The 27,773-nt window shown below is 40.4% G+C and overlaps 3 protein-coding genes and 1 long non-coding RNA gene across 5 annotated transcripts; 1 reads left to right on the top strand and 3 right to left on the bottom strand.

Moving 5' to 3' along the window:
- The first annotated feature begins 15 nt into the window (after positions 1-15).
- Positions 16-9,241, top strand: LOC122988235. The gene is made up of 3 exons (XR_006404739.1): positions 16-29; positions 243-247; positions 8,242-9,241. It is a non-coding gene; the product is annotated as an uncharacterized LOC122988235 (long non-coding RNA).
- On the bottom strand, positions 3,650-13,196 carry skap2 (src kinase associated phosphoprotein 2). 2 transcript variants are annotated; one of them, XM_044360455.1, is made up of 13 exons: positions 12,995-13,196; positions 12,483-12,588; positions 12,331-12,356; positions 11,804-11,902; positions 10,926-11,006; positions 10,587-10,670; positions 10,266-10,390; positions 9,827-9,890; positions 9,519-9,641; positions 9,258-9,332; positions 7,634-7,746; positions 3,990-4,092; positions 3,650-3,870 (listed from the first exon to the last, which is right to left on the bottom strand). In XM_044360455.1, the coding sequence occupies exons 1-12, from the start codon at positions 13,032-13,034 to the stop codon at positions 4,000-4,002; spliced, it is 1,029 nt and encodes a 342-aa protein (XP_044216390.1). In that variant the 5' UTR covers positions 13,035-13,196; the 3' UTR covers positions 3,650-3,870; positions 3,990-3,999. The 2 variants fall into 2 exon arrangements, with proteins under 2 accessions (XP_044216390.1, XP_044216389.1); XM_044360454.1 differs by having other exon boundaries at positions 11,804-11,905; positions 12,995-13,191.
- Positions 13,197-16,197: 3,001 nt separating this feature from the next.
- On the bottom strand, positions 16,198-18,162 carry hoxa2b (homeobox A2b). Its single transcript, XM_044359377.1, has 2 exons — positions 17,527-18,162; positions 16,198-17,072 (listed from the first exon to the last, which is right to left on the bottom strand). Exons 1-2 carry the CDS (start codon positions 17,927-17,929, stop codon positions 16,384-16,386), a joined length of 1,092 nt encoding a protein of 363 aa, XP_044215312.1. The 5' UTR covers positions 17,930-18,162; the 3' UTR covers positions 16,198-16,383.
- A 2,773-nt stretch (positions 18,163-20,935) lies between these two features.
- Positions 20,936-27,369, bottom strand: hoxa9b (homeobox A9b). The gene is made up of 2 exons (XM_044357953.1): positions 25,272-27,369; positions 20,936-24,777 (listed from the first exon to the last, which is right to left on the bottom strand). The coding sequence occupies exons 1-2, from the start codon at positions 25,786-25,788 to the stop codon at positions 24,539-24,541; spliced, it is 756 nt and encodes a 251-aa protein (XP_044213888.1). The 5' UTR covers positions 25,789-27,369; the 3' UTR covers positions 20,936-24,538.
- Positions 27,370-27,773: the final 404 nt, after the last annotated feature.

The raw sequence follows: 27,773 nt of genomic DNA, 5'->3' as shown, positions 1-27,773 counted from the left end.
CACTGATAAAAAAGGAGCAGTGGTAACAAGTTGAAACTAACAATAGAGAAATTAAATGTAAATACAGTTTACAATATATAAGTCATCTGGCATTTATCTTAAAATATCAGCTACTTTAATGTTTGTGGTGATGATTTAGGCTCTAAGTTTAAATCTTTTTTTATGAGGTGTCTATGTTACTCTGTTTACCGTGTGCATGTGCACTCTGTACAGCTCCATGTGTTCCTTTGGCACTAAATTAGCACAGGTTAGCTTGGCAGGACCTGTGCTTGGATACATACCAAAGCTGACATTAAATGGGAGTGATGGCAGCAATCTGCTATCCAGTGGCTCAGTTAGCTCCCTGTAACTCAATCTTCATACCTTTACTTCCTATGTCAGGGGCCATCTTACAGAAAAAGCTTCTATATATAAGAGCTGACACCGAGATGGGACCTCACCTAGAATGTGAGGTCATTACAACGAGGGGCATCTAACTCTGTGGGGGGTCAGAGAGGAGTGATCAGCTTGCAAAGGACTGGCAGGCAGTCAACTGCAGTGAGGTGTAAGGTGTTCAGTGAGGAGAGGGCTGTAATTACAGTTAGAGCATCAGTCGCATCTCTGACCTCCCCTGATTGCAAACTACCCTCCCTGACCATCCGGGGTCATTACTCACCTCACTAACTAGTAGAGTAAATCAGTGGAGGAGCACTGACCTGATATTAGAGCCCCCGAACCAGAGAGTAAACAGGGCCAGAGTACGGAGGCTGGAACCTTGTAAATAATCTGCAAGGAGATGGAGCAGGAGTGAGGCGTGGGTGATGTTTATAGCAGGTAGACAAACACCTGTCACTTTAATAAGTCTGATTTATCTTGAGTGACATGTCAGCACATAGCTCTGCCTGGCATGACAGCCCCGGACCACCAAACCCACGCCCAGGAACATGAGACCTGTTTGTAACAGTGAAGTATACAGTAAGCAAGAGAGATGACAAGCCCCTCTACAGCAATAACAGCTTCATCAGCGTAAAATATCGCCTTAGATGCAATGGTGTCCAAGGCTTAACTTAGCATCCTCCGGCTGGTTGATGGTGAGGTTTTAGAGTTTTTTTATTTAATCTTTTTCTTCAGACAGTGGAGCCACTTGTGTCTCCCCATGCCTTTCTGAGATATACAGATCTTCACAAGACATAACTGTCTGCAGCTCCCAGAAGGCAATTAAACAAGAAGTAAGAACAGACACTGACAACATGTGAGAGAGGTGGGTGTGGCGGTTGTAATAAATGACCCGTCTAGACCTATATTTACTAGCCTGCCACTAACCTTGGTCTGGAGCTCATAATATCACACATTAGATATTGGAAAACCACTAAAATAAAGTGAAAATCTTGCAAAGCCTAAAATTCCGAAAATATGAATTTCCAGAGCAGCCTGTCATGATCTTCGTTAGTGTTCACTTTAAACACACCGTGTCTTCTCGTAATGTCATAAGCCAGCTGAGGAAACCTTAATTTGTCAGCTGCCATGAGTTATGTTAACAGAAACTGACCTCAATTAAGAGTGACTTGCATTTAAAAAGTGTCTATTTCAGATTTAAGGATTTAGACCAGGGGAGAGGCCTTAATGGAATGCTGACAGAGGGCCAGTTGGAGAGGTAATACATTTCCTGCAAAATGCCAGGGGATACCACATAAATAAGGCTGTGTTATTCCTGACAGAAACTCTCTATGAAGCTGTGCGGTGATCTATGACTGAGTGACCTGGTTAAAGAGCAGCAGAAACAGCTGACAGCTTGATCAAGATTACCTCTCTCTAAAGTGGTATAGATCAAGTCTTTAGCTTTCTCGCCAATCCCAGGGGTGATGGTATGAAATGGGGATGGTATTGCTCAACAAAGACGAGCAGATAAGCATCAGCGACATTAGTGTACTGATATTGTCCTGGTGCATAGATGAAAAGTTGACAGACATCAAAGTGCTGATAAAATCAAACACATGTATGTTATAGTTGATGGGATGTATCAGAATTAATATACATTAGCTTTGAGCCATCATTATAAAATGACTATGAATGTATTCTGTCCTGAAGGGAAATTTGTTTTATATTTCCATCATCTTTCTCAGCAAATCCAATGTTATTTATTGTTACTCAGTAGGTCAATCTATATATATTTGGCTGGTAAAAGTGTATCTTTATGGTTGCAGGTATTAATTAGTGATATTCTAGTATCATTAGTGTAATTTAGTGCTCGATAGATTAATGGCACAGTGGCATTTATCTATGAAACATTATATCTTTATGTTAAATTGCAATAAAAGAACCTGTATATTCTGAGGATATGGCTGTCCAAATCTAAAGGGGGGATGGGGGTGTAGTTGACATCCATTAAGGAAATCCTTTATTGGCACATAAAAATGAGAGGCAATATTTAGCCTTACTTGCCTTTGGCAACCTAACCCCATAGCCAAACATTAAAAGGAGGACTCTTAGGGGAAATACCAAACCATGTCAGCAGTGAAGAAATATTTTTTCAGGAATTAAATCCACAATTCAACATCACCATCAAAACATGTCAAAGTGTTTCATAATCTGCCTAAATTATTTAATTATGCAGACTGAGATCATTGTCGGGAACGTTGCAGAGATGTTATTGTTCCACTACATCCATTTCCTGGCCTAAAACAAAGCATTTCCTCTCTACATCCAATGTAGTATATTCAATAACTAATTATGGTAATTCATTACGTCTCCAATTAGCAGAGAGGGTTTATTGCTGCACTATACTGTAAAGAGCAGGATTTATGTCGGCTTTGAATGTCACCCAGAGGACAGAGGACTGGCTCATCACTCAAGAGGAACAAAACAGAGAGACAGGAGCAAGGAAAAAATAGAGGGAAGAGGGAGAGAAAGATACAGTGAGTTATTGGTTAATGAACGCATTTTCTTCCCCATTTTCAACGCAACCTTGAGAAAACCTTGACAAGGTCCCTTTGTCTGCAGCACACCAAAAAGGAGTCTGTTACCCCCCAATAGATAAAACTGTGGGGTAACTTTGGCATTTTAGTGAGGAGACTGTAAAAAGATATGTACAGTATGTACTGTATGTAACCTCGGTGGGATATGGCCAGAAAACACCACATCGCCTGCTGTCAAACGGCCCCTCAGAGGGCGATAAGCATCCCCGCTATCCGTGTGGGTGGCTGTCTTATTAGTGCACCTCAGCCGTTTCACTCAGGCACGCAGCACAGCCAACCATCTGCCATGCTGTGATCTTCTGCCCAGCAAAGTCTCTCAGGTGCCATAAAAAGAAACCCAGTGTCCCTTTGAAGCTCAGCACAAAAGTGCTGACCAGATGAATAAACTCATTTTTAAAAATAAATACATTTTCATTCATGCAGGAGGCTGTGCACACGTAATTACTGTGTTGGCTGTTTTTAATATTGACAATCGCCTGATTTGAGCTACACAGCACATTACAGGAGGCATGTAATGTTAATTTAGTCATCAACATCATTTCAAGATTGTTCCCCAAGGCGAAAAAAAACTGGCACTTGGTATTTCTGCCTTGAGCATCTCCGTAGCAAAGATCTATGACCTTTAAAGAGACTCTATTGCCACCTTGTGGCTTAATTAGCAGGTTATATAATAAAAAATGCTCTGGTACAACAGATTTGTTTGAATTTTTATTCATAACGCCAGTTGCAAATACCAAATTTCCCAAAACCAGAACATGAAATGGTGGGAAAAAAATGTAATTTCCATAGAAAATAAATACAAAGAAGCAGTGCAAAGTGTGGATATATTAAAAAAAATCCTCTTAAACATGTTTTTAGTCATATGAAAATATTTGTATCCATCAGTCTCAGACAGTGGATATGGGAGGAAATGTTCCTGAAAAATGAAACAAAAAAATAAGAGTTAAAATATAGTGGATTTATTCCAGGTGTGTATTTCGACATGGTAGTTTTGAACTCAGCAACCAAGTGTAACAAAATAAAACAGCTACTTACGTGGGTGCATTTATAAAGCATACAGCTCCATCAGGTAGTCTTTGGGGACGATTCCTATATTTCCATCCCTCTCTCCGATCCACCAGCCAAAGTTCTGGTACTCCTGGAAACAAGAGAAGCAAAACCATGAAGAGAGATGAGAGTGGGTTCAAAAAAACAAAACAAAACAAAACACAAAAGACACAACTGACAGAAAAACAATCAACTATTTTATTGTTGTTAAAGTATTTTTCCTTCCCTGTTTTATATCATTGTATCTATTTAGATTTTGAACTTTTGGTCAGACAAAAGAAGCAATATAAAGATGTCACCTTAAATTTTGGGGAATTTTGTTGGGCATTTTTCATTATTTTTCATGTTTCATGCACAAACTGAATGTTTTCTGGAATTTTTTGAGTGTTTTCTGACAAAACAGGTAATTTGATGACATCACCTTTGGCTTTGGTAAATTGTGATGGGCAGTTTTGTCATTTTAAAAATTAAATCCTTGGACAGGACATCTAAGAAACCCCACCAGAACAAATGACATGTTTCTTGCCACCATTATCTGTTATCTATTCACAAAAAACTCCACTGTTTTCCTTTCACTCCAAAACAACGCCTACGTCCCATCAACAACTTTACATTTTCTGTTCTCTGTCCTGTTTGTCGGTTTTGAGACTGCACACACTTTCCTCCAGTCCACACAAAACCCTCAGTGTGTGCAGAGCACATCACATATAAATCTGTCACAGCGTGACAAGTAATAGCTCCAAATGGCTGTCAGCATGCTGAGATGTGAGGAGGACACTGCGAGGAGAGATCTGAGACAAGAGGAGAATACCCCTCTCTCTCTCTTTGACCAAGAGCCCGACCTCACATCAAAGTCTTCCCGGGACATGAATCAACACTGGAGAGTACGCTTTGCCAAGGCTGAAGCAAGCGGAACCTGCACAATGTTTCAAACCAAAAATCAGGGACAAGGAGAGACCACATCTGTGTCCAGTTATTCCCAGGAGAGAGTAATGGATGTGATCACATGGTAGTACTAGAAACAGGAAGATCACAATAACAATAGTAATAGCTAACATTGACAGTCATCTGCTGATGGGTCATTTATCATGTCAGGCAAAAATGGTCAAAGAAAAGTTAACTTGGCCTATTTTCCCCATCACAACTCTATAGTCAGACGATGTTGTGAATACAGTAAAAAGTAATTAGTGTGGCTGAGTTATTACCAGCAAATTAAACTTTATATGCACATCACTGCAAGAAACAAACAGAAAATGTCATATCCATTTCATTAATGTATCACATAATGAAAATGACATTTCGTCACAAGCCCCTGGGGGATAATGTAGCAGACTGACATGAGGTGTGTGTAAGAGGGTGCGAGACCGAGTGTGTGCACACATTATGACTTCCTGCAGCTAGTCTTTGAAAACAGCAACACCTCATTGTGCAGTTCTGGCTGACAAATAAGTCAAGCTTGAGTGAGTGCGGGACACAACATGAGAACACGCATACGGACCTGCAGAAGACTAATGACGCCACACACTGTGACCACACACACATTAACGCACAATAGTCTAAGCTGGCTAATACCACTGCCCCGTAATTTTACTACATGTAGTTCTACAAACTGAAACGCTCCACAGCTGATACATCAGTTTACGAGCACAAATCGCAACACAAGTGATAAGGTGAAAAGATCTGCGGGCTCAATAACGACAGTGACAGCAGCGGCATTATGTTTAGACAGTGTTTACACTTTATCAACCCATCAAGCCACTTAAGTTAAGTGAGATGATACATTTCTCGATTAGTTTTATGTGCTGTTACTGTGGGGAGGGGGGGGGGGACAACACACTCCCTCGCCCTCACTCAGGCCCCTATAATCTACACCCAGGCCTGACTGGGGGGTCTTGCAGCTGTAACACTACAGCTATTTCTGGGCTGTGGAATGGGGGAGGGATGCAAGGAAGATGGAGAAAGGAGAATGGGGGAGGAAGGAGTCGGCTGTCCCTTAAGCTGCAGCTGGCTGCTGCAGTCCAGACAGGTTTTATGGTCATTGCCCTCGCAGCAGGCCACAACCCCCAACACCAAGGTTTCAGCTAATGGCACTCCTAGTCTGAGTGAAAGGGCAACTTGATTCTTGGTCCTTTTCCACGCACGAAGAGAGAGTAATAAACAGGCATTTGGCCAATGAGCATTGATAGGTCTGTCTGCTTTGTGCATTTGCTTCTTAACACTAGTGCTGATTCATTTAATCAGTTGGTTAATTAACAGAAAATTGACAATTTTGATGAGTCTTCATTCAAGTCATTTATCTAACAAAAATGCCAAACATTTACAGGTTCCAGCTCTGAAAATTTAAGGATTTGCTGCTTTTCTCTGTTTTATATCATTGTAAACTGAATATCTTTGTATTTTGGACACACTGGGAAATTTGGCCATTTTTCACATTTTAAAAGGCAAAACAATTAATCAATCAATTGGAAAAATAATCCACTTTAATTAATCATTTAACAAAAATAATCATTAGTTGCATATAATATATCAATATATATAATCATAAAGTGTCAAGATAATTAATAATAATAAATGAGAACCAAATGTTTCTCGGTGTATCTTAATTAATAAATGGAATATTTTTATTTTAAACATTTTCTTTGTGTAATTTTGGATAATGGACTGCACATACAGCATCTGACTGTCAGAGTATGTTTTTAAATCTTCATGGCTTTTGGGCACCACTAGATGGCAGGCTTGAATTTAAAAAAGGACCTGGCCAGTTGACAACAGTATGCCTCAATTGACTGCATGCTCCATAGAAACCAAAGGAAATATAGCCAACCTAGATGGTGCACATTTCACAAGTTTTTTTAAACAGAAACCACAGGGTCGACACGCATCTGTAAAAGTATTAAATTCCTTGACTTATTTGCTGTGCGATGTTCAAAAACAAGCTTGTTAAACGTATCACAACAAAATCCAATTCTGTGTTCATATGATCCAGTTGAGCACAAAAGGGCTCCTGTGTGGTTACATAATTAAGGTAAAGAACGGCCTCTCAGTTCTCCACACCTGGCACCCACGCCTAGCCGACAAGCCTCGGAAATTGTGCGTCCACTACACGTCCTCACCTGCTCTGAATAGAGTGGCAGACTGAGCTTTGGGTTTCCTGAGAACACACATTCCTATTTGGCGAGGTGAGAGAGACGTCTGAGAGGTGTGTGGGCTGAGGGCTGCTTGCTGCCTGGCATGGCAGCGGCGGCAGCGTGCTGAAACAGTCCAGATGGAAGTGATGGAATGGTGCTGTGCGCCAGCTAAGTCCAGCCTCCGCCAACAGCACTAAAACAGTTTCCGTTGTGACACAACTAATCCCCATCACAGTGCCAGAGCTATCGAGCCCAGTCGGCCTCTTACCATCAGCCGTCCACCTCCAGGCGGTGGGCCAGGCGCTGCCAGTAAAGGATGTGAACAGCCAGTTCCTCTAAGGGCCTAACTCACTTTAGGTGGTCTAGGACCAGCAGAACCTCTATCAAATTCTTGCACTGCAGCTGAGTTTGTGCTAAATCTGGCTTTAACATGCATCATGAAAACATTCCGCTTGGGACAAATCAATATTTTACATCTGACCAGGAGGGTTTCCCCAACCATACCTTGCTCAGGATGTAGATGGCGTCTCCACGTTTGAAGGACAGTTCGTCCGGGTGGTCTCCTGAACAGTCCCATAAGCCCTGGTAGAAGTTCTGGTAGTCTGTGCTCTTGTCAACTGGATGGAAAAAAGGGGAACATACTGTATGTGATGACAGATTAGGTGCTCTATTTTCTACTGGCAGTAACTGCTTTAAAGTTCCCCTCCACTCAAAAATGTGTTTTGCTTAATGTCACTTTACTTGAATGTTGCTTCACCCTGCACAACGATGTATGTCCAGAGTCTGACACTAGAAGACTGTTTTCACATCCATCTGCTGAAAAAGAGAGTTTCTCTGTGCTCACCTTAAATCTGAGTTTAATCCTGGTCCAGTACACAATATACACAAGTGTGAAGTGGAAACTTGAAGCCTCCAGTGCACATACACTGAGAATAGACTTTTCAGTGAACATCTTGTGTCTTGTAGTTAAACTTATGAAAATAAAAATATTTGCATATTCATGGATTCTGGATTTTTCAAAAAAGTAAAAGGAGTAGATGCAATTTTAAGAATTGTTAACTGGACTTTTTTGTTGAAAAACCATATCAGACACAGATTATTAGTCCAAGTAGAGTTTTTTTTACACGTCTTAAAACATGTCTGGAGGAGATCTTAAAGTCTTGGGTTCACTGCAGTAATTGTTAGTATGCAGCAGAACCAACAGGAGGCAGTGGAGAGCCTAAAGCAGAATAGGCAGCACCATGTGCAGAGGCAGAAGAGGCAGCACAATAACTAACTCCACATCCAACAAGTCAATACTACATCATAATTCAGAGCAGGTTTTCAGTATGTAGTATGTTCACATTGGAAAAAGTGACAAAATGAAGTATACTCAAAAGACACTAAAAATCACAACTTTTGTGAGTGTGTGTGTATTTTTTTAGTTTCAGATGGTCACTCTTCCTCTACAATGCAGTGTGCAAAGGACATGGACGAGCTAACTGGAAAATAATAAAACAAACTGTGTAGATGGAGGTGAAGCAGCTCCAGGAACTCAACAGAAAACAATGAAATAACTATTTTTAAAAAACATTTTACTATTTCTTTGTTAAGTTTAATTTGCAGTGCCATGGTAAAGTCACAGTTTGAGTGCTTTTGCACTAATGTTTCCACCCCTCAGCCAAGTTATTGATCTGAAGTTGGCGCACACAAGCTCATGAAGCTTGTTGTTTTGTTCCACCCTCAATGGAATGGCTGGTTAATGATACAGGTATTTTCAGACAGATACACTAGAGAGATAAATCATTTCTAGCATAGTATTTTTGCACCACAGCAAGAGCCACAACACGTCACATATTGTAAAAAGGAAGTTGGCTAACCAGCTGAAGTATTTCCAGCATTGTGTTAACTTTCAGTTGTGCATGCTCACAGAAACTTCCTCTGTAAATATCACTTCTTCTTCCCTGTGGCTTATATGGTTGAGTCTGCTCAAACGCAACCATAAAAACATGTGACAGAAGAGCCATTTGTTGATTACAGCACCCTGTCATCTGTATCTGTGTTAAGTTAGTACACACACACTAAATATACTGTTCACATCAATACAGGCTTGATATATAGATCTACAGTAAACTTCAGGGCTGTGTACCTGCAACAGGAGGAGCAGGTTTGCTCATTGGCTCCACCTTTGGAGGAGGCTTCACTGGAGTGGGCATGTCGTCCTCTGCAGAAACAAGACAATATTGACAGATGAGTGTATGAATTAAAGATTATGGTTCTTCTGTCCAGTTAGTGGACAGCGAGAAATGCAATGACTGAAAACAAACTCTTTGAATTAACGAAACAAAGAGATACATGCAATTTGTGACAGTAGAGATTGTCAAAGTAATAAAATGTGTTTGGATCAGACCTGGGAGCTCTTCATAGATGTCTTCGTCAATTGCTTCAGGCTCAGCTGTGTCAGCCATCGGTCCAACATCATCATACATTTCCTGGTCCTCCTCTTCTTCTTCTGGGATGCTGCCTGTCATATCTACAAACAGGGAAACATGTTAACACACAATAAATGTTGATTTGTGCAGCCACACGCAGAGTATTCAGTGATGATATTTAGACATCTCGTTTTTATTCAGATTTTCGTTCATCAAGAAACAAATGCGGGTGTGACTGACACTATAGAGCATAATTATGTGTTGTTATGATTGAAACAGTCCAAACCTCTCAAAACAAAGTCTATCTCTTTCACCCATTCCTCCGCCTCTCTCACTGATGACGCACAAAACTGTGATGAAAGAGGAGAGAAATGAAAACTGCAGTCAGTGCAACATGCAGTTATTCATATATTAATTAACATAAACAAATAATACTGCATTTATGCATAGCAAAATGTTCCGCATGGAGGAGTCTGGATGTTAGAAACACTCATTTAGACTCCTTAAATATGCGTGTCAGGTTGAGCCATTGCAAAGGCAGTAGTGTAAAGGCAGCAGTGTCAAATGAATGAATGGGTTTTAAAAATAAAGATTTAATGAAGTGCATGTACACATGCCTTGCCAAGTTTTAAACACAGCACATCTCAAGTCCACATTTGTTTTTCAATTTTGGAGGTACATTTAGAACAGCGATGACTCTTGAACCATCGCAGAGTCGAGCATACCTGATACACTCGCTTGTCTGGAGCCGAAATTTCAAAGCAGCAGTCCTTCTTCGAGTCTTTCCGTAAGGTGTTGTTCATTTTGACATTGTACCCAGCGACACTGAACTCGCCCTTCTGCTGCTTGTCTGTTTACAGGAAATGAAAACACCATCATTAGTGGTTCAGACACAACAACAGCAGCAGCAGCAGCAGCAGCGTCACTGTCAAAATCCTGAGGAGCAAAAAGCAAAATCCCATGTAAAGTTTTCCTCTCGCAGCATGTAATTCATTCAGGCTGCAAACATGGGACAAAAAAAAAGAAGAGGGGAATTATAAGAGTACCTCTCTCACTGCCGTAATAGTAAAAGATATGATGGCTCAGAGCGCACCATCTCTTCTGCCACTCTGTGCCAAAAAAGCTGTGATCTGTGGAGGGAAAACCAACAGGAATCTTAGCAATGATTTATGGAAAGACATTAAAATGTGTTTCACATGTCTTGTGTGGGCTACAGCCTTTTTCAGGGCTTTATGTGCTTTAATGTACATAGTAAAATGTTTGGGTTATAATGAGGGTTGTTTTGTATCATTTGATGCACAAATAGCCTTTGAAGGTGAAAAATTTGCATCCATTCATTTTTTGGGAAGTAGTTCTGTTGTGTATTTTACTAGCAGAGCACGCACCCTTTCTGCGTTTCTCCAAGTATCCTGCCTTAAAGACAGATGTCAGGTCCTGAGCTGCCACAGGTGGAGACTGCTGGGCACCTGGAAAAAGAGTTAAGGGAATCCAACAGAGTGAGCTCTAGTAATCTATATGAACCCATCTTCATTCAAACTACAGTTGAGTCCTTTAAAAGTGTTTTTAATATATCAAAGTTATATTTGTTTTTAAAATGTTAAACATAAGCAGATGGCTTTCTGACTATGGGGTTGATGGATGTTAAAATAAATAGTAAAAGCCATGAACTGAGCACTGTTTTGCCTCCCAATAGGGGAGATTCCCCCTCGCACTGTGCAACTTCAATGCAAATGTTCAACTACTGTGTCAAAGTTGCTTTGTGTGAAAGAGCCGCCATAAAACTGGCAGCTGCTTTCAGCCCATAAACCCCAGACCCCTAATCACCATTTCACAAGGATTTCCCTGATACTCTATTTTAAAAAAGTAAATACAAAATCTCGCATACGTTGCCATGGAGGAGCATCAGGGTTAAAGCTACTGTATATTGGGGGATGTGTTTTCTCAAATCTAAAGCCATGGCAGTAATTTTCAGTCCCCAGACTGTGGCTGAGAGCAATAAAACATGCTCTTGCTGTCAAACGGGTGGGGTGAAAGAGGTGGTGGGAGTAGCAGTTATGCCCCCAAATTGCTTCCCAAGTATGTTGCCAAGTTACAGTTGGAATGTCTCCCTCATTGTGCCACTCAAAGTCACTTTCTCCACAGAGCAGACTCCAAGATTTGTGTATTTTCATGCCAAGAGGCAATTTTCAATACTTCACATCCACAGCTTGTTAGCTTGTTAGTAAGTCAATTTGGACATCAAAACTAAGTGCTTGTGGCTTACCTTCAAAAGCCTCTTCATCCTTGTCTGTGCGCTCCGAAAGCAGCGACCCACTGTCATTGTTGCTGTCAACCTCTTCCTCATCATCTGAGTCATCTCCACCTACTGGAGTAAACAGACGGTGCTGTGTAGTAATGGTGACCTACATGTTATTGTGTAATACAGTGGTTCCCAACTTGCTGCGCTTGTGATAAAGTTCTTGTGATTACAGAACGCATGTCTAAGTCATGCCATTTGAAGTGATTTCGCTTTCTTGTACTTTTTGGACACATTTTGAAAGGCCGAAGAGTTAAAATTATACAGTATTTCACAACAAAGAGCAAAGATTAGAAAAACAAGCAACATTATGAGAAAAATCTGAACGCTTTAAAAGTTTGTGTAGCAGAATTTTTTTTTTAACTGATAATCATCTTTTGACCACATAGATTCCTCAAAGGACCCCTTGTGTGAGTCCCAGCCCCTAGGTTGGGAACCACTGTTGTAACCCATTTAAACTCAGTATTATTAAACAACAAGTAGGACTAACTCACTTTTGTCCTTGAAATCGTGCGGGAAACTGTTGTGGAGAGAGTAAATGGATGTTAACAACATTCACATTTCTGCACCAACAGCAAACAACATTAAGAGACATTACTGTAACACTGTTCTGCATAACGTAGGCCTACAGTACATGCTGACATACCCCAACTTGACCTCTTTAATCCGTTTGATGAAGGCTTCCCTCCTCTCTTTTGCCTTCTTGCTCAAATTTTCCCCTTTCAAGCCATCGTTGAGGAAAGTTTCTAGATCTAAACAAAAAAACAGCAGGTAAAACACTCATATAACCTGATATCACAGTAGTTTTGGGTGTGTTGTTTGGCAGTCATTCGGCCCAGAACTGCTGCTGGAGATCAACTTGCATTTCAAAGTACAACAACACGCACAAAATTACACTTTTTATGTTAAAACTGCGCATTGTTTGATTAGCTTTCTAAGCAGCTTTTTTGTATGGAATACCAGCACCAGGGTGTGTACAGGTGAGATAAGACGGAGTTAAGGTGCATCTAACAAAAGCAAAGCTCTGTCATCCATATTGAGTCTGCGCTTCCTCTTTCTCAAAGCGGTCTTTTAAAAACTGGACTTTGTCATACAAGCCGTAAAGGACCACGGGAAAGAAGCCCACGCGGACATATAAACAATGCATGTATATTTTACCTGAAATGAGCGTCGTTATCTCCTCAGGAATGGCGCGCATTGTACGCTTGTGTTTTGTGACAGCGATGGACCGTCCGGCTGGGGAAACTTCTCATGACACGGAAGCAGCAGTGGGCTCACTCTCTCTCTTTCTCACACACACACTCACACACTCACACACACGGAAGTTATTTATTACTGACCACACAGTTCCGCTGCACAAACATTCAAATCGGCTTGTTGTTTAACATCCACACCGACGTTTATTGGTCTATCAGCGATATTTTTTGACTGACTGGTTGATGCTTTAATGGAGCAACGGCTCGTTACAGACTAATAAAGTCACAGCATAATGCCATCATCATATTTTTTTGATTGATTCCAGGTAATATTTCTCTGGCACGTATAAGTTTACAAGCTGTGAGTGACTTCTTGGACACATTGTCTTTTTTTTAACAATGCTGCAAGCACTTCCACTTTATGAATATGTCAAGATTGTAAATCAATATAGAGATTATTAATAGCTCAAGAGGGCAATTGTGTAAAACTGTTATGTAGGTTTCTGGAGCCTGTGTGCATGTGTGTAGGCTGCTTCTGCTGAACTGGTTTATCTTCAAGTCACGTATAATTTATTTCCAGCATCATGTGTATCTCATTTGTGAGACTGTGCCAATAGAAAACACATTTATCCACACACTAACACACCAACATGCAAGAGTGAGGGGATAAAGAAAAAAAAACCTGACTTCAAGTCACTACAGCAGCTTGTGGTCATATTGTTTATAAAGGTGTCAGTCATTCATTACTCATCTTTTGACAAGCAGTATCACCCAATCCAGGTTAAAAGACTATGCCTTTGAACTGTAAAGCCTGTTGTTGTGAAGAAATGAGACAGAGGTGTCAGTGCAGCTGTAGAGGTGCTGCAAAGAGCTTCAGCTTCAGCTGCAGGTGGTAAACTGTGTGCTGCCAGGCACACAAACTCTCTCCAGAAAGGCTTTATTCACTTAAGTTTGAGTCCAGCAGCTTTGTAAAGAAAGTAACATCCATACAATAGCTATTCTGGTCTTTCTCCTTTAACCTAAGAAGAGAGAAAATGATATTTGATACAATATGACAGAATTTGCAGCCTGCAGTGAAGCATTTTTCATTGAACTTTGCTTTGTATCTTTAATCATACTGAGAAAAGAAGCTCCAAGCCACCTAAATCTTGAGGTCATTGTCATGTGACATGCAATCTCAGTCTTCTCTTCTTAATGCGAACTCAAACCTCAGATCATGTTCTCCACAGGTTGCATTTTCTGATGTCACATCCTGTTCAGAGTTATCTGAGTAGCCAATAAATTCTTGAGCCGCAAACCCTCTGTGGTCATTCAAAACCTGACCCCCTCCTGACCTGGCAGTAGTTCCTCCCAGTTTGGAGAGGAGAGGAGAGCCAGCTTGACCTTCGACCCGTGCGTCTCTCTCACTCTCTCTCTCTCTCTCTCTCCCTCTGTGTGTGTGTGTGTGTGTGTGCATGAAGGGAGGCATCTACTGGCACACTGTTGTATCTAGTTTCCAATAAAGCTTCACCTACTTTCTTGTCATCTCACAAACTCCTCCCTTCCCCTTTTATCACCCTCATTACAGGTTTGTAATCCAACCATCGCATGTTGTCCAAACTGCTCAAACTCACCAAAGTCATTTAAATAACCAAACATTATGCATAACATTTATAATCAAATGAATACCAGAGTTGAGATGTTTTTGGAGATGCCTGTGAAAGTAGGAAATGAGGTGAGGAGCTTTATTTTGTGCTCATAAAGTGAAATAAAGTGCACTTGTGTATGGAAACTCAAATGTTTGTTTTGTTTTTTTACATAATAAACATGTGTTTGTTGTTGTTCTGGCCTGTAGACATTGGACATATTGACACTGTGAGATTTTAACATTTAGCTGAGCTCAGTGGCCTCAGCACCAAACCAAAGCTAAATGCCTCCCAGAGCTTTCTGGAAACTTCGTTCTTCTTTTCAAACTACACACAATTAACCATCACTTTATGACATATCTCAGCAGGAATGGCAGTTCACCAACTCACCTCACTTTTTATTATTACCACGCGGGTCTGATAAAAACCACTAAATCCTGAGAGCAGCACGGTGATCACAGAGATGCAGAGCCTATAAATAAATCCTTTCACCTTTGTTCAGAATAATTGATCAGTGTGACTGTTAATCTTGTAAGTCGTGGAATAATGTATGGCTGTAGCTATTCATCAAACCCTTTCCCTAACAGTGTTGTGGAAAAAAATATATTGTGGCAAACGCATCCAGCCGAGTTTCAACTGGTCCGTGAGAGAAAATTCCTTTAGCAATAAATGAGATAGAGAGCAGGGGCAAACTCACTTTGGTCCAAATTAAAATAATTTTACACAGTTGCCAATTACTATAAAAAGGGAATGAATAAAAAATCCATATTTGGCTACATCTGAGTAATGTATTTTTATTATTAGAATAAACCAATTAGATTATAATTTATGCCAATTTGGAAAAAAACAAATCTTACGTCGACTCCTTTGAGCTAATTCTAAAATAAATTGTAAATCATAAAAAAAAAGTTTTGAAAACCACAATGGCGCAATAAGGCGCGAGTCTTAATTCAAAGAGATTGTATTACATTGCGGATCAGGCTATAAACCAGCACCCTCAGTGCTGGGAGCTTTATAGGCAATAAAATTTAATTAGAGAGCCAAGAAAAGTCATAGCTTTTGGCCTGGACTCCTACAGGCAAATCTCACTGCGAATTTTCTTTTTCTGGGTTTAAACATTGAGAAGTGAATCCCTCCTGTTCTGATCAGAAAGTGATAGTCTATGTCAGCAACATATTCACTTTAAATCTCGTGTATTTGCTTTGCGCTCAATGCATCCATTTGGCGCTTTATTCCAGGGAAGTTTTCGGTATAATTAACAGTAGCTAATGTCTTTCTTAATCCTATAAGAACATGTCAACCTTCATTTTCTAAATAGGCTATCCTGTGGCTTTTATATTAAACAGCTTATATTTCCCAATTTTAAATACTGGGACTATTCAGCTTCATACATAATTCATTATTTTTCTTATGGTCAGAGTTCTAAAAACATATTTTTATGTTTTAAAGTGCAATCACTACGCTCTCCAAACTTTCTTATTATGAAATAAGACAACAGATTCCAATCAATGTAAAGTTTTATTTCAAGAAAAATATTCTGCTCAGTAATAGTCGAAATTCATATAAAAATAAAATGTCCTCTGCAGCCTAATGGATTACACAGTCCATGTAGGCTAAATAGTAGCTTTTTTTTTCTTTAACTTACCTTATTTGTGAGATTTTTAAAAAACTGAGTACAAAGACTGATCACAAGTGTCTGAATTAAAATAAAACATGTTGAAATATTTCAGTAGCTCAAGTTTTGCAGGTCGATTGTTGTGAGTGTTTCTGAGAAAAGGTCAAACGTTTCAGAAGACAGAGGCAGGGGACTTTGTGCTGAATCTGACAAACTTGGTGAGAAAGAGGGAGAGGAGGAAAAAACTTGGAAATCCTGCAAAGAGACGTCCAGGCCCGGGGAATTATCATTGTCCGGGCCTATTGTTGACACGCAGATAGGAACAGTGGGTGCCGGGTTTGTAAAATGTTTCAGATTTTTCTCATTGCTGTTCAAAGGCGTGACAGTCGGGCTTTGGTTGTCCCCATTGTGCCCGTTCTGACACTGCTGTGAATTCAAGGTATTTTGGTGGAAATACCTCTCCCTCTCCAGGAGAGTCCCGGACAGGCTGCTGTCCATCGCCTGCTCAAACTCGTCCTCCGGCCCGTCGTCCAGACACGCGTACTTCCCCTCACTGTCCCGGTTCTCCTTGCAGTGGGTCTGCCTCTTGTGCTTCATCCTTCTGTTCTGAAACCACACTTTCACCTGTTTCTCCGTTAAATCCAACAAAGCAGCTATTTCCACCCGCCTCGGTCTGCACAGGTATTTGTTAAAATGAAACTCCTTCTCCAGCTCCAACAGTTGGGTGTTGGTGTACGCAGTCCTCAGCCTCCGGGATGCCCCTCCACCGCCAGCACCACTCTCTGGTATCTCTGGTGAACCTAAAAAATAAATAAATAAACAAAAGATTTTTTTTTAAAATCACAGAAAAATAGTGGCGATCAAAAATAAAACAGCTGCACAGTTGTGTGTAGGCAAAACATGCGCCATGGGGTGAAACTTGTGGCAAGCAAGCACCGGGTCTGGGAAGATTTATGGGCCCCAGGCAGAATATGATGGGTCTGCGTGGACAGGACAGGACGGAGGGTGAAGATTAATGAACATGCCAGCTGTTGGCCCTTATCACTCTCCATTACTGTCAAACATTAACACTCTTACACTGCATCACAAGTCAGTGCGTTACTTGATGAGATTAAGCATGCTTAAATCAAAATCCTATACTGGCTTAAAGGGACGCCCATGTTGCACAAGGCCCGGGATGCAGCTCTTTGCAGAGGGGGGATCCTCAGACAATGAGGAGCCTTTACATGGAGGTTATTAATCATCATGTCTTGCCTTGGGGGGAGAAGTAGAGTGGTGAGGAGTCAGTCGTTGTCGCAGCAGCAGCAGCAGCATTAGTAGTAGAAGAGGAAGAAGCAGATGCAGCAGTCTGATTTCTCTTGATGCTTTTCTTTTCCTTCATCCACGGGTACTCCGGGGGCAGGGATGCAGCCTGCAGCGGGCTGCAGCCTTTCAGAGCCTGCTTTGAGCGGCTGTGGCGTGGGTGGATGCCCGGGTTCAGGCCGGGGATGGTCTGCTCAAAAGGAGGAGGAATCAGTGTCGAGTGTGAAAGCGCCGAGCTCTTGATTGATGAACTTTGAAATGCATCACCGACAGGGTTAGTGAGAGATGTCAGGCACTCAGCGAGCGACGGCTGGCTGTTGATAAAACCACTTTCTCGCCCAAATTCGTAATTCATCTCCTCCTTCTTGTCTTGAAAACTCGATGATTTTAAGGTGATTCAGAGGGGGGGGCAGAAATTAAAAAAATAATGAGCAGTTTATTTTCATAAACTACTAAACTGGATATAGTCGTATGGAGACCTCTATGCCATAAACTATTGCTTTCATGAGGACATGGTTGGAATTAGACCGTGCTGCTTGTCACATGATTGCATCTGCCCAATGACAATTTGGGGTTTTTATCAAAAGAAGCCACTGTCCCCTGTGATTGATCGAGAAAGTCGGAGTGGTAACGCCTCATTCCGAGGGTAGGGGTTGCTTTATTTACACATTTTTTGGGTCAGTTTGTTCACCACTGCCCCCCCTCACCCCCACCTCCCCCCCACCCAAAAGCCGTGCCTTCTTTGCGCGCCCACGCAACCGTACGGGTACGCGCGCTTGTGGTGCATGCGTGTGTGTGTGTGTGTGTGTGTGTGTGTGTGTGTGTGTGTGTGTGTGTGTGTGTGTGTGTTATATGCATTTATTCACAACATTGCACTACACAAATCATTCCAGCAGCCGCATTTGTGTTTCCTAATGCAACGACGCCCACAGTCGTTATCAGTGGCGACGCGTTAATCTTCAGACTTTCTTGAAGGTTCTCTTGGAGAGGAAAGCTGCACCAGACATCCAACAACATGTCCACCCCTCCCCCAACACACACACACACACACACACACACACACACACACACACCACCACCACCACCACCACCACCACACAGGAGAGACAGGAGAGGGAGAGAGAGGGAGAGAGAAATTCGTTCTTAATACTGTAGATTTCAATGTGATTTCGCGTCCATCAGATTTTTGGCACAATTCAGTATCCAAGCTGCTCAATAGGACATGTTTTTATAGGTAACTTTATTACATCTATACCTGTTATAATAGGAAATATATTCATAACAAAACAACATTTTGTGCCCATAGACGAAATCTGTTGAGTTATTTAACGGGCATTTGTCATCCTTTTGCAGTTTATAGCTCCCCATCCGAGATCCCATTTCATTTATTTTATTTCACCTATAGGGATAATTGACCTAAGTCATCATCCATACACGTCAGCATTATTGGTTATAACATAGCGTAGAGTAGAGATGATTTACCACTGTAGTGTGATGCAGAGGAAAGGTGGGGATCTGACGGCTGTTTATTGCTTAGGCTCTAAACAAAGAGCCCTGGTAGCCTGTGTGTGATCAATCTTTCTCGCCAAAAGGTCTGACAGCTCCTTGCCCTAAGAACACATTTAAACCATCTAACACTCCCTTAGATCATATATGGCCAGGAAGAGGACAACCACTCTCTAGGTATAGGCTGTAGAAGACGTTTTCAATTTAGAAATGTATGGATTTCTTAAAGGCACGGATGAGACGCGCGGCCATTACGCACAAAGGTTGTTTTTTTTTTTTTCCCTCACTCGCTTAATAAAGCAGAAATCCATCTAAAAACGAAACTCTGTGGCTTTTTTTTCGTCGTTTGCAAAAAAACCCCTCCAAAACAAAACAGAAAAAGGACTACCCCGACACAGAAAAAGAAAGAAGAGAGGAATGGACTTGGTTAGTCGTGTAGAGAAACGAACGGAGCAGCTTTAGGAGCAATTGTTTGCTGAGGTGAGTGGGTGTTGGCATTCAGCTGAAATCCCATTCACTCCCACACCTTTCTCTCTGTGGACACAGTCTTTCTCTGGTCTGGTTGGTTTCTAAAATAATTCTGATTTACCACATATGTTTGAAATGTTTGACTACATAAAACTGTGTATTTTGTGTTTTTATTGGTTTTAGGAATGCGTTCTGAATTTTTAGGCAGATCTTGAGAGGGAATAATATGCTAATCTAACCTGAACAATATAACCAAAAATAAATAATATCAGTTGTTCTATAATCATGAGGGCTTACGAATTAATTGAAAGATTATACTTGAATTTAACCGAATTTGTAGTAATTTGTGTGACACATTTTCAAACATTCATGGTTATTTCTGCAAATTACACTTTAGAATAACCACGCGAGTTTGCTTTTTCCTCTCATAGCAATTTGCAAATAAATATTAGTTCATATGGCGAGTTTTTACCTACCTTTGACACAGGTGTAGAAGCAGAACAACGATACAAAGAGAACAAAGAGCCTTCTGAAAAATGAATAAACCTCTACAATATTTTATCTAGCAGAGCCTAAACACTTGATAATTCCACTTGAACATATTGAATATTTGATATTGCAACGACAACAACAACAACAAAAAGATTGATTTCTGCTTCTTGTTCAGATGTGTATGGAGATAAAGCCACTTTTTGCTGGTTGTTTTCGAACGAATGCAGACAGGGAAGAGCGTCTGTGAACATGAGCGGTGCGTTTCCCGTCTGTTCAGAAACAACAGGAGACATCTGGGAAGCAAGCAGGCCAACTGCGACCACTGACCAGTTGTTTTGTACAGAAAATGCATGAACTTCTGTATTTATTTTACTACGTTACTCTATAATGTCTTGTGGAGTGACTGTCATTTATGATGAGTTTGATACTGTCCTAAAGAAATAAACAACTGGAAAAATGACGGAGTGTGGATCTGTTTTCTGTGTTTACACTGTAATGTTATTTAGTCACAATTGCACGTTTATTACAAATAAGTTGATGTTGATGATATAATATACAGATTTTTCATAATCAAGGTATGTAATATTTTGAAATGATATTAGATGACATAATTGAACGTGTTTATCAAAGAGTTTGTTGCTTTTTTTTTTTTTTTTTTTACCGCCATTGACACTGCATATGTGGGGTGGAAATGAAAAATGAAATATATATATCTATATATAGGTTCATTGAAGCTGACTCCTTCTGGAAAACAGATTTCGATATTCTAGCCGTGTGTGTGTGTGTGTGTGTGTGTGTGTGTGTGTGTGTGTGTGTGTGTGTGTGTGTGTGTGTGTGTGTGTCCGTCCTGGAAACAAAGCAATGTTCACGTCAGGATTTTCACATTACAGTTTTATTTATTGAGCCCCCCGGATTCAGGAGAAGATTTGACAGACACTTCAGGAGAATTATAGGCCTGCAAATCAAGTTTTACACATCGACATGCGCACAAATATCGTGAAAACTGGACAATTCAATGATTTGGTCACTCTGGGCCTCTTTTTGCTTCACAGAAAATCAAAGTAGACAAATTAATAACATAAATATTTCTCGCATCAAAGAAAATGAAATATGAGAGTAGTGTAAGCACTTCATATTGGTAGCAAATGCTGTACGTTCATATTCAAACAATATGATCTACTTCTAACCTACACAGGCCCTCCTTTAGGAGAGAAACCATCTTTCAGTCAGTTCTTTTGCTTCTTTGACTCATGTGCCTTGCTCAGATTTCAAAGGCAAACTTGGGTATGACGGTTTTGGGGAAACAATTTGAAACAAATAAGTAGTAGCAGACTTGGAAATAAAGAGAAATCGACAATGTGTGAAAATGCACTGGGAGTGTGGCTGAAGAAAAGTGTGGCAAAGATAAAAGAAGCTCAATAGAAAGCAAACTCCCAACTCAAAAAGCTGTATTTCTCTTGAAAAACGGATTATCTAAGATCATGTTTTCCAAGAAAGTCTGTAAATTTAGACCTATTTTATGGCATGCAAATCAAAAAAGTAACCTCACTGTCTTCATGCACTTTGGCATTCCATCACTAGACTATTTGCAGTGTGGATGACGGTGAATAGACCCCATGTGCTCATGACTTTACTCCCCTGAACTTCTCCCCCCAGAGTTCAGTTTTAGCCTCTCTCTCTCTCTCTCTCTCTCTCACCGGTTGTGTCATGAGGTTTGATGTATAGGGGTCGTGAGAGGTCACCGCAAACAACATCCAAGCAACTTTCTGTTTTTGTGCAGCATGGCCTGTTCGCACGGAAGATATCCGTCCTAACATTCACGGGGATTAGACAGGAAATGCCATCAAGCAAAGTGCTGACAGCAGACGTTGCTGAAGATGTGAACGGTATCGCATCACTGTTTTGAAAAGTGAGAATTTGAAAATGATGTTAACATCCCCCCCCAAAAAAAGGAATAAGAGTAATGATCTGCATGTGGATGACATTTGGTAGGTGAGGGAGGGTGAGAGGGCTGAGGTCAACGGGAAGGGAGGGACGGTTTAGGGGTATCTCTCACTTTTTAGGACCTCAAGTTCATCGCTCAGTTGAAATCCAGTCTAGTTCCTGGAAAAAACGTGGTGTTGACGTGGTTCTGTACATTCTGTTTGTGATCTATATGTGTGTATGTATGTAAATGCTCACATGGTTGTAGCTACTGATTGGTTACAAACAAATCAAATGATGTTTTTTTAGCCTCTCTTGTGTTGTGTGAGTATGTATTGCAACACGCACACATTTGCAGCCACGTGTGATAACCATAGCAGCAGATATTCCTCTAAACTATTCAAAAGCACCAGGTGGAGTGAGTCATTTGGTAAAGTATTTTGTGCCTCCTGGAGCCCCTGACCAAAGAGAATACCACTTTAATTCAATGAGGATGTTTAAAGAGCAATCTAAGACACGAATGACCATAAAATGTAACATAACACGTAGCAGGATTAGATGTTTTTATGATGAAAACGACCCAACTAGGGGGGAGGTCCGTAATAAATGGGGGAGTAATCTTGGTGTGCCGTGAACGCATCATCCAGCTCCAACATTGCTCCTCAGATGAGCTGTTGCCTCCACCTGCTGGCGGTCAGAGCACAGCAGCACTCAGCTCAGCACAACGCACCAACGCCACCATCAAAACTGCCCGGAATGCTCCTTTAATTCTCTTTTAACTTTTTTTGTTTTTTTTTTCAGATTTTGAAACTTGTATTTTTCTTCATTTTCTTTTGAAAAAAATCTAGTTATTAACCAAATAAAGTGACGTATGTTGATGTGTTGTTTACTTGGTAACTGTGTGTGTGAAACATTATAAAACATTAAGTGTGTGTGTGTGTGTGTGTGTGTGTGTGTGTGTGTGTGTGTGTGTGTGTGTGTGTGTGTGTGTGTGTGCTGAGTCTGGTAGAGGACTGTTGTCCTCTGCTGCGACAAAACAACAAACGGATGTCTCTGCACCGAGACAGTCTAATTGTTGGTAGACGGTTGTAAAGTAATTAGATGTTTTAAAACAGACTCATCTGCATTCAATCCTCCTGGCACCCCCACACCATCTCTCTCTCTTTCTGTGTATGTGTATGTGTGTGTGTGTGTGTGTGTGTGTGTGTGTGTGTGTGTGTGTGTGTGTGTGTGTGTGTGTTGATCCAGTGCTTAAGACCTATCTTACAACACCATTACATATTTGACTGTTTGCCCGAGCCTCACTGCAAATGCTGCTTTACTACTGTCGCGGAGCCTCTACATGCTTTGCTGTTTTCGCACCTTATAAACAGTTGAAGCTGTGATTGCGGTTTATTGCAGAGGGGCATCTAGTTTAGTTTGTAGAGCGTTCAAAGGCCTAGACTGTCCTACAAAGAACTGCAGATACACATGCTGTGAATCAGACAACAACAAAGAGTAAAATAAGCTAAAAATACATATAATTTTTTACATAGTTGTGTGTTGTTGGTTTGCAATCAATATTTAATTCATTGTATTTCTAGAAAAAAAAATCTAGAAAACGAGGATAATTCAACTATTTGCGAGCATATTTTTCATCTTTATGTCCAATATATGGTTAAGCCTATAATACATATATGTATATATTTTAAAAGTTATTAGTCACGTTTCAGTTAAAGATTCCTACGTAATTTCAAAAATTACATAATTGTAATATTTTTAAAAGGCCTCTTTAAGAGAGAGAGAGAAGAAAAAAAAAATCTAGACAGGCCTTGTGAAGTTTTTTGTGGCTTGTTTGGTTTGTTTTGCGCCATAAAGCTCAGTGGTTACAAACCAGAGGATGTAGTAAAAGTCTTATTTTTAAATCCTTTTCCTGTAATACAAACAGCTTTTCAGTTCAATCCATTTCATTGCAAGAATTAAAAATGATTTAGAAAATGTTTTGAGTGAACAAAGCAATAAATTAAATCAAGTCAAAGTTGCACCGTTTTATTAATTGCATATATTATATATATATATTGTTAAAATATGTTAGAAATGCACTAGATATATTAATATTAAGTAATGATAGCCACAGTAATAAGACATAATAATTTTCTCATGTGCTGTACAAACTACTCTTTATTTTGGATGAAACCAGGAACGACGAGGTATTTTAAGTGTGCACAGTGTTTTCACAAATGGCATCAAAACCAAACGGTTAAAAAAAAAACACATATAAAATGCAAAAAACAATAACTTAAATATTGCAAATAGGTAGCTGAAAGACATTCAGGTAGTCACTGATCATTTCATGCAAACAAACGGCCTATAGCTCACTATCTCTGTGCGCCAAATACAACACATCTAAATTCTGACAGGACACTTCGTCCTCTCATAAACATGAACCGCAGGATATCATAAGAACAAAAAAAACAAACAAACATTGTTTTAACAACACAAACTATACAACAAAATGTGGAACAGGTCAGGAATATTACGGTCAGACCCCCTTCCTCCCCCTTCAGGCTCTAATCCAGCGTCAGTCTAACACCAGTTAACTGTCTCTCCGCCGGTCTTTGTTGTCTTTCTTCATCTTCATCCTGCGGTTTTGAAACCAGATTTTCACCTGTCTCTCGGTCAAATTCAGGACTCTCGCTACTTCGTATCTACGGTCCCGGGGGAGGTACATGTTAAACAGAAACTCCTTTTCCAGTTCGAGGATCTGATGCTTTGTGTACGGACAACGCTTTTTTCTTGTGGGCTTTGCGTGAAGCCAGTTGGATGACGGGTTATCTGGAGACAGGGGGGTCAAAATCATGAGACAAGAGAGTTAATGCTCTCAGAATGAGATTTGAAAACAAGACTAGTCTTTTTTTTTTTTCAATGTGCTTTAGAGTTTGGGAAGGACATGCCACCTCTGACGAGATCATATATTTTTTAAGAAATTATGCAACAAACATTTTTTGTTTTATTTCTTTTCTGAAAGCTGAACTAGAAACTAGAACAATTTGAGGACTGCGAATTACAAAATCCGTACCAAACCCTCATAAAAATGTTAGAAAATGATACATATAAACGTGTCAATCACCTTATCATCTCATTTTCTTTACATAAGGCCGTGTTATTACCTATAAGACTTCACGTCGAGCCTAAACAAATAACTTTATGCGCATTCTCGCCTAAATCCGGCCTGTGACATCCAAAACAATTCCTCCACATCCTCAAACCATTCTTCTAATCCAAATTAAGCCATATGGCGACCAGAATAGAATGAAAACAACGCTTACTTGCATCTATCTCCCTCTTTTCCTCAGCTGACGGACTTTCGTCAGCGGGTTTAGACGTAGATGTGGTTTCGCTGGGAATCTCCGCAACTGACGCTCCGTTTTCAATGTCAGACAAAAGAAGCGTGTGCGTCTCCAAAGTTGTACATTCACCACTCCCAATCAGAGGCTCAGGTTTTATCTCATAATGCATGGCTGTCGATGGTAATCCCGTCAAACACAGAGACGCAGAGACCGGATCCAACGCCCAGGAGCGCGTAAACATGCCATCGCTGTCACCGCCTGTGTAATGGTGATGAATATAGGTCGGAGTGGCCGTGTTTGGAGGGTGGGCCGAGATGGGACTCCAAGATCCACCAAAAATAGAAGATTTCGCCTGCAAAGGGCAAGACTCCTGTCCGCCATATTCGGTGAGCATCGCCTGCTCCACCCCTGCAGCTGATGAGTACCTCGGTGCCATATCTTCCTGCTCGGGAAGAACACGCGAGTCGACATAATAACTTGTCCCCAGCGTCGACATTGCAAAAATGCAAAAAGCGACAAAACTAAAAAAAAATTTAAAAAAAATAACGCGTTTACAGTCCTGCAGTGTTGAGAAAAAACAGATTCATTGTATGATAATGTTCTGCTTTCCTGCACCAGCTAGGAGCTCAATGCGTCCAGCAAGTTGAACCTTGTCCAAGACTGGATAGGGCGCCCCAAACACGTGACCGTGGGACAGAACAATAAATAATAAATCAGCCTGCTGCTCAACTAAATGGCCACCATTTTCCCCACCATATTTTAATAGCAAATCCCCGCGCCTTTATTGGGAAATATTTCGTTTTATAAGCAATAAACGTTAAGATTTTTGTCAAGAGATCTTATGTTAGTGTAATCTTGTGATAGGGGGAGCAGAGAGGTGATGCTACTTTAAAGCCTCCGTTTATGAAATCACCAAACACCTTCCTTTAAAAATGTGTATATTCATAAAAACCTAATGGGATTATTTATCCTCCGAAATAAAAAAGCGTGTAATTATTTAATGACGTCCATCTATAAAACTTCTACTTTGGGGGGAAAAAAACCTGGTTCTTGTTAGTGACTGGTGTGAAAAACATTGTCTAGTTTCTTTTTTTTAATTAAATAAGATAAAACAATCAAATGTGCGTTAAAAGGATCGTTTGAGTTTACAATATCAACACATATCAAGGGACAGTTTCCAAGATGCACATTGCTGTGTCTGCAGGGTTGTAGGTCTACTTTGAAGGCAATCTAAAACGGAAAGTGGGGTGAGGTTATTTGGGTGCTATATCACAGTCCTTTTTATCACGGGCAATTGGGTTGTTTTTCTTAAGGTTACAACCTGGCTGTCTAAGCTAAATATCACCAATAAAGCTCAGCCTTTGTGTCCATTCTCTGGCTCAAGCAGACGCATCCGGCATTTCCTACGACGAGGCAACTGGCAGACTGCAATGATCATAACCGAGGCCTTGTCTGTCCTTTTCTCCTCTCCTGGACATATAATCCTTTCACATTTCCTAGCCTGGATCGCTACTTCCTGCTGTTTAGATCACGTATGGTTGTGTATAATCATTTGCAGAGGTAGTCTTAAATTATAGACATGGTGAAAAATAAAGTATGTGTCTATCTATAAATATAATAATGTCTAGTTACATAAATTATGTCGCCTTATAGTAAAAAAAAAAAAACTCACATAGAGATAAATTTAATATCAAGGATTCTTTTTACGCACAGAAATAAAACACATTATTGCACTTTTGCGGTTGAAGCAGATTGCGCCAAATTATGAATAATTACAATTAGTAGCTGATAGTGATTCACTTTTCACGATGCGACGAGTTTTACTGAGGTAATCAAGGCAGTTTCGTGTTGTGGGAGAGATAATATAGCCCAACAACATGAGACTACCTAAACCACTCAACAGCCCGCTCTCCTCTTGAGGAATATCTGCTTTAACATGTTTTTTTGGTGATTTAAAAGTGTGAAAATATAAGAAGTCTGCCTGTGATAATTCCAGAAATCCGCAAAAGCACAACATTTATTTAATTCATCATCTAGCTATAAACGAAAGTCACAAATAGTCTTATCATGGACATTTGCGCACGGCGATACTGACAGCTTTTTGCAAAATTTTGGACTTCTTTTAGTCCAGATTACTTCGACATTAAAATTAAGTAATTAAAATACTAATTAGTATTTCCTCTTTTTTTCAAACAAGGGTCCACTTATTCATAATCAAAACGTATTTATAATATGTTAATAATGAAAAATCACTGCTCCTTCAGTCATAGTGTGGTTTACATTTAAGTCTGGTGTCAAGGACAAAAAGCATCGAAGTGTGCACAGCCGCCAGACATCTATTACAGGCCTGTTAAACTCTATATGAAGAGCATCATCTTACTGTAATAATATTTGCTGCGCACAAAGCGGTCCCAGTACAAAATGTAAAGGCAATGGCGCCACGCGCTACCTGTGCCAGCTTTCACCAGAATATTTAAACAG

This window comes from Thunnus albacares, chromosome 8 (genome assembly GCF_914725855.1).
Source record: "Thunnus albacares chromosome 8, fThuAlb1.1, whole genome shotgun sequence".
NCBI classification, from domain to species: domain Eukaryota; kingdom Metazoa; phylum Chordata; class Actinopteri; order Scombriformes; family Scombridae; genus Thunnus; species Thunnus albacares.
This window is presented reverse-complemented; position numbering and strand designations above follow the sequence as displayed.

What these genes read in the sequence shown, in the direction of transcription:
- skap2 (XM_044360454.1), bottom strand. Translation starts at nt 13,034, where the DNA reads ATGCGCGCCATTCCTGAGGAGATAACGACGCTCATTTCAG. An exon ending in CAGACAAGCGAGTGTATCAG is followed by an intron (nt 9,891 to 10,265) that starts GTATGCTCGACT and finishes CTTTCATCACAG; the next exon opens with TTTTGTGCGTCATCAGTGAG. An exon ending in CCATCTACATCCTGAGCAAG is followed by an intron (nt 4,093 to 7,633) that starts GTATGGTTGGGG and finishes TCTTGTTTCCAG; the next exon opens with GAGTACCAGAACTTTGGCTG.
- hoxa2b (XM_044359377.1), bottom strand. Translation starts at nt 17,929, where the DNA reads ATGAATTACGAATTTGGGCGAGAAAGTGGTTTTATCAACAGCCAGCCG. An exon ending in ACTCTACTTCTCCCCCCAAG is followed by an intron (nt 17,073 to 17,526) that starts GCAAGACATGAT and finishes TTTATTTTTTAG; the next exon opens with GTTCACCAGAGATACCAGAG.
- hoxa9b (XM_044357953.1), bottom strand. Translation starts at nt 25,788, where the DNA reads ATGTCGACGCTGGGGACAAGTTATTATGTCGACTCGCGTGTTCTTCCC. An exon ending in AAAGAGGGAGATAGATGCAA is followed by an intron (nt 24,778 to 25,271) that starts GTAAGCGTTGTT and finishes CCCTGTCTCCAG; the next exon opens with ATAACCCGTCATCCAACTGG.